Source organism: Tupaia chinensis, unplaced genomic scaffold (assembly GCF_000334495.1).
Source record: "Tupaia chinensis unplaced genomic scaffold, TupChi_1.0 Scaffold000708_1, whole genome shotgun sequence".
Taxonomy (NCBI): Eukaryota; Metazoa; Chordata; class Mammalia; order Scandentia; family Tupaiidae; genus Tupaia; species Tupaia belangeri.
This window is the reverse complement of record NW_006160231.1, coordinates 1,898,558-1,904,775: the sequence shown is the minus strand read 5'-3', so window position 1 is coordinate 1,904,775 and position 6,218 is coordinate 1,898,558. Positions and strand designations below refer to the sequence as shown.

The following is a 6,218-nucleotide window of genomic DNA, read 5'->3' as shown; positions in this document are numbered from 1 at the left end:
GCAGCCCCACTGACTTCCCTCCTGATTGGCAGCAGGGAGTGGCAGCTTGATTAACATTCCTTTCAGAAATAAATAGTTCAAACAAATCATTTAAAGTTAACTGTAAAAGCAGTGGAAAATGGCCACTGCCCATTCTATTTGCAAATGAGTGAGCAAATGAATTCACGTGAACAAACACACACACACAAAAACAATTCATAGAATAAATCCTGCATTTCCCACATTCATAGGGGGAAAAAAATCTTAAAAAAAAATACTAATTAGCGTTTGTTCTAGTGGGTTGAACAGTCCAGGGCTCTGAGCAGACACAGCCTTGCGAACGGGTGCAAGCAGCCCTCGCACCCCAGGTGAGGACACGGGTGCAGCGAGAGGCTTTCATGCATCTGACAGCTCAGTACCTGTGAGAGAATGGGGGGTGGGGGGTGGGGGGGCTCTAACCCACGATGCATGAGGTATATGGAAATGTCCATGAAAGAACCACCAGCAGCTCAGCAGCTCCAGGGACGGGGCGCATTCTCACAGCAACTGCTGGTGAAGGATTTCCCACACCATCTTCTTCCGGAAGAGAGGCATCTGGTGCTGCGAAGAACCCACAAACAGCGCATCAGTCACTGCGCACAGCGCCCAGCCTCGGGGCAACCCGCGGAAGGCGGGCTTCCGCCCTTCTGTGAGCCTCGGGTTCTACATCGCGGCACATAAAAGCAGCTGTAGAATGGCTGTCATTACACGACGTGTACCATCCGCTGTTATGTTTTGGGGTACTTTTTTTAGGTTTTGCCATAGGGTGCGTGCACTCACCAGAGAGACAGGAAAGTGAGAAAACACCCCCTGGGGGAAGGCCATACTGGAATCCCCTCTCCTCCATTCACCTCTCTGGATTTGGGGCATCCCGCACACATGCCCGGCGTGATTTTCACATCGCCATGTAGGAGTCCAACACCTTAATCACCTGCCATCTCCTGGCCCCTACTTTTTCACACATCAGGGAAAACAAAGGCGGGATGTAGAATTACACAGTGTGGTACACCAACTTCAAAATAAAAACGTGTAACCAAAAGTGGAAATAACCAAGTGGTGGCACAATAGATACTTAACGTATCTGAAAACATCCTAAAGTGAACGTATTATTCTTCCATGAGAAAAACATAATCTATAAATAAAAACACACTGAGCACCATAAATTTGCCTGCTCAGCCAATCCTGTGCCTTGCTCACTCTGTTCACATAGCAGCCTTTCCCTCTGAAATGTCACCAGGCTCAGAAAACACGAACCCCTTGCTATTCAGCAACATGAAGGAACGAGATGTCTTGCTCGATGTATTGCTGTTTTAACAAGCAATCACTACATAGGCCAATGTTCAAAGTAACGGCATACAGGACAACTTCACAGTTACTTATAACTCAACTAGTCCCCCCCTTTTGATGAAGTCAGAAGTTTACATTCTTGAGGTACTCCCTACATACCACTAAAAATAGTGGGATGCCAGTAGGTGGTGTGGTGGTTAAGGCACCTGGACTCCTACATGTCTGACTATAGTTTGAGTCCTAGACCTGGCAGCTAGCTTTCTCACTTTCCTCTCTCTCTCTGGTCAACTTAAAAAAAAAAAAAGAAATAATGACAATGAATAAAATAAAATATACAAACAGATGGTGGGATCAGCAGATGGTGTAATGGTTATGTCGCTGGACTCCCACACAGTTGACAGCAGTTCAAGTCCCCAACCCAGTGGCTTAAAACTCACAGGAGGCATTTGTGCATGCATGCCCCAAATCCCAAGAGAATGGAGGAGGAGGGACTGTAGCGTGGTCACCCCCTCTGGGGGCTGATTTCTCACTTTCTGTCTCTCCAGTGAGTGCATAAGCCCTATAGCAAAAAGTCTCTCTCTCAAAAAAAAAAAAAAAAAAAACCCACGTAGTAATAACTCTTTAGTATAAACTAGTGATTCCCTACCTAGAGGGTAGAGGTAGGGACTTAATACATGATTCCCAAAATAGTTCAATGCGGGGCCACAGTAGATGGCGTGGTAGTTAATGGCACTGGACTCCCACATGGCTGACCGTGGTTCGAGTCCTGGATCTGGTGGCTTGCTCGCTCTCTCTCTCTCTCTCTCTCTTGCTCTAGCTCTGTCTCTCTTTGGTCAGATTTAAATAAATAAATAAATAAATAAAGTTAAAATAATTATTTAAAAAAATAATTCAATGCATGTACTAAAAAAAGAAATTATACATGTATTCTTAGTGAAACTGCTGAGACTAACCCAAAAATGCCTTTGTTTTAGACTGGAAGGGCCAGCCAGGGGGCGTGGTGGTTAAGGTGGCTGAATTCCACATAGCCAACTGTGAGGTCTGAGTCCCGAACCAGGTGGCTTAAAAACACACCGAGGATGTGCAAAAGCATGCCCAAAATCCTGAGAAGAGATGAGAGGAGAAGGAACTGCAGTGCGTCGCCCTCCCTGTGCAGGGTGCTTTCTCAGTCTGTCTGTCTCTCTCTAACAAGCGCATGTGCCCTATGGCAAACAAACAACGAAACAAAGACTGGGATTTTATCAGTTCAGCATAGCAGGCTGTTTCTTCACCCCACTGTTCAAAAGCTTAGAATGAGGTTAGCAGTCCTGCTACTCATAAATACAGCCGGCCCAGTCACTGTGGCACAGATGAAAGGATGTCACGATACCATGCTGGAGCCACGAAGGCAGGCCCCAGGTCCAAGTTCCAGGTTGACTTGGACATACCGGGCATGCTGGTAATCCTGGCTGAGTAAAAAACTAGGGAGTAGATTATGGTCTGGTAAGGTTCTATTAAGGATGCCCCACCCCGTCATGAAAAAAATGTTTTAATTATAATTATTAAATAAACCCAGCTTAGTGGACAACACCTATCAAAATGAGGATTGCTGATAAAAAATAGTTTTTAATAGGGGTTGTCCTCACTTGTTAAAACATAAATTCTCAAGAGTTCTAAGACACTCGAGTTTCTACACAAACACAGACCACTGAGAACCAGAAATGAACCAGAAGTAACAGAGAGGAAAAGCGTATTAATGTCACATCCTGGATCCACAGCAGAGTCCTCACAAAGCCTGATGTTTCCCTTGCTGCCGTGTGAGCTGACTTGCCTCTTGGGTTAAAAATCTCTCTCACACAAAGGAACCAGCGAATGCGGGAGCCCAGACACAGGCACACTGTCCGCGCTCAGAGGCGAGGACAAACTTGAGAGCCGGCTGAACAGCGCAGCAGTGCCAGCAGGAGCAGGGCTATGCGTGGGGAGACCGCAGTCAGCAGTCGCACGGTCATCCTTAGTACTGAGAGCTCAGTGCGTGCCAGGCGCAGGCCAAATGCTTTACTGTGTTCAGTAGCAGGCGGAGGAGGGTCTTCACTCACCTGAGTAAATGTGATAGCTTTGTCCCTAGAGATATAATCTGCATATTTACAAGTAAACATTCCACAGTCACTCCCATTCAACTGTTGAGGAATCTCCTGAAATTATAAAAAAAAGGGGAAAGGGTAAAACATCCTCTCACATGAACTCCTTGGACCTTTGCTAAGTACCACTGCGGGAAAGCAGTATTAAAACGGTAAAGGTCAAACGTGGCGTTACACACCGACCTACACAGACACAGTGAGTGCGACTCTGTGGCACAGCAACCTAACACCACGTGGAGCCTGGGGCCCACAGGAAATGAAGAATCCTACCTCTCAGCTCTCATTCGACGAAATCTAACTGAAAGGAGGTATGTTACCAGGAACATGAATACTAGTCAGAATTATTTCAGAAACATTTATCAATTTTCAAAAGGAATAGGTGTTGGTCATTTGGAAATTCACTTCTTCCCTGGCTGGGAACTAGGAGTGCGCCTCTAGACAGACTGGCCAAGGAGGGCCCTGCCTCGATTGCTCAGTCCACCGCAGCCCAGCAGAAGCTGCCGCAGCAAGCAGTGCTAAGGGCTCGCAGAGGAAGGCGAGCCTTCCAACCACTCGAGGTCAGCCCCACATCCCAGGCCTGTGCTCACTCACGAGGGGCACAGGTAACGACAGTGCGGGAGAGGCCAATTCCACTGCTGGAAAACACTATGAGGATGGCTCCATTTGACTCAAGACATGCAGGCAGGGATTGTGAGAAAAGAGAGACAGAACTGCACACCAGCCACGTATATGCAGGGACCACACTTCACTCCTTAGCCCAGAGTGGACAGAACCGCGGACTCCACCATACAGAGAAAAACTGCACTGTATTTGTTTTTGGAAACTTAAGCCATTATACACACGTAGTGCTAAAACTAAATTTCTGTTACCTGCTTTAAAGGAAAGCCATTAGGATTTAAAAGACGGTTGCACTTTCAAACCCTGAATGCGATTCAAATCTAGCAAGACGCCAAGCACATTCAGAGCCAGCCCACTTGACTGGTGACAACTCTGGCATGGGACCCTAAAAACCTAGATAAACAAACTTCCAGGTAACTTTAGACAAGAACTGTCACTAGCACCATCCAGAAAAATGGCCAAGCTGAATTTACTGGGTGTACTTCCCCAACCGTAGGAGAGCTGGGCTAGCTACAGCTGACATGTGTGTGGAGAGGGGAAGGCGGAGCAGCCACCTGGACCGTGCTGACGGGGAACGGAGAGCACGGCCAGTCCTGCGGACTCTTGGGAAACACATGCCTGGGGGAGTCAGAGAATGAACGAGCGAGGAAAGGGAGCCCAGTCCGAGGAACATGACACAATCAGGAAATGCGGCAGTCTGTCAAATACAGATGAGCGACACTTACATGTGGCTTCATGCTATAGTGGGTCCACTCCAAAAGGTTCAGGTCAGTATTTCTTTTGGTCTTACTTTCATCCTGTAAGTATTGACTAAAAACAAACAAACAAACAACAACAAAAAAAAACACAATGAGGAAGAAAGACACCAATGAATCCCTATGGAGACTGACCATTATTATGGTCACGAAGAGGTTTGTAACATTTAACAAATATGCCATCTTCAAACCCCTAGCAGGCCAGCAAGTGGTATGGTGGTTAAAGGCATGAGATTCCCACACAGTCAACCGGGATTTCAGTCCCAGATCTGGCGGCTCGCTTTCTCGCTTTCCCTTTCTCTCTCTCGGTCTCTCTGTGGTCTAATTAAAAAATAATAACAAATGGAATTAAATAGATAAGCAAATTTTTTAAAAACCCTATCTATTTAGATTTCTAAAACTGTGACTGATTTTTGGTTTAATTTATTCTTGGGGTTTATTTCTCTGTTTACAAAAATTGTACCTATATATTTTTTTAAGAGAGATTTTTGCAATAGGGTGTGAGCATGCACTGTGAAAGAGAGAAAGTGAGAAATCACCCCCCGGGAGAATGGTCACACCACAATCCCTTCTCCTTCATTCTCTTCTTAGGATCTTGGGCACACGCGTACACATGCCCAGCAAGAGTTTTAAGTCACTGGGTCCAGGACTCGAACCACGGCCAACTATGTGGGAGTCCAGTGACGTAACCATTACCCATCTGCTGGTCCTGTACCTGCTTATTTTTAAGAAGAAAAACATATGAAATAATGCATAAAGCCAAAGAGCCCTATAACATGCAGAAATAATTATTACAGTTAAAGCCTAGTAGTTTACTCCGTATTCTTCCAGTTTCCTACCCAACTCCCACATACATGAGTTTACAACACACATTTTATTCCAATAAAAGAAGCACGGGGCCAGGAAGTAGTAGTCCTTAAGGTGCTGGCCTCTCACATGGTCAGCTACAGTTTGAGTCCCAAACCAGTGGCTTGAAACTCAGGCCAGGCATGTGCATGCCTGCCGAAAATCCCAAAAGAAGGGGCTGCGGTGAGGCCATCTCCCCAGGGGGCGATTTCTCACTTTTCCTCTACTTTCTCTGTCTCTCTGGCGAGCACACACTCTATGACAAAAACCTTTTTAAAAAGTACTTCATTTTGCAACTTGTTTTTTCTCATAAAACAAAACAATTGGCATGGAATATCTCTCTCTCTCTCATTTTAAAGAATTAGTTATTGGGACCAGCAGTTAGTGTACTGGCTTTATCACTGGACTCCCACATAGTTGACCGTGGTTCAAATCCCGGACTGTGCGTGAGTGCCTAAGATCCCGAGAGGAGAATGGAGAAGGGACTGCGGCGTGGCCATCCCCCCTGGGGGGTGATTTCTCACTTTCTATCTCTCTGTCTCTCTCTGTCTTTCTGGCGAGTGCACGTGCCCTACAG

The 6,218-nt window shown here is 46.2% G+C and overlaps 1 protein-coding gene across 3 annotated transcripts in view; it reads right to left on the bottom strand.

Annotated features, from left to right (window-relative positions):
* Positions 1 to 428: 428 nt before the first annotated feature.
* The window catches only part of SENP2 (SUMO specific peptidase 2), a gene marked incomplete at its 5' end in the record, with an annotated part of 44,515 nt that continues 38,725 nt past the window's right edge, over positions 429 to 6,218 (bottom strand). For all 3 annotated transcript variants that reach the window (XM_027776696.1, XM_027776697.1, XM_006160782.3), the window contains 3 exon segments: positions 429 to 579; positions 3,381 to 3,476; positions 4,766 to 4,850. In XM_027776696.1, coding sequence (XP_027632497.1) covers positions 517 to 579; positions 3,381 to 3,476; positions 4,766 to 4,850 — 244 coding nt within the window.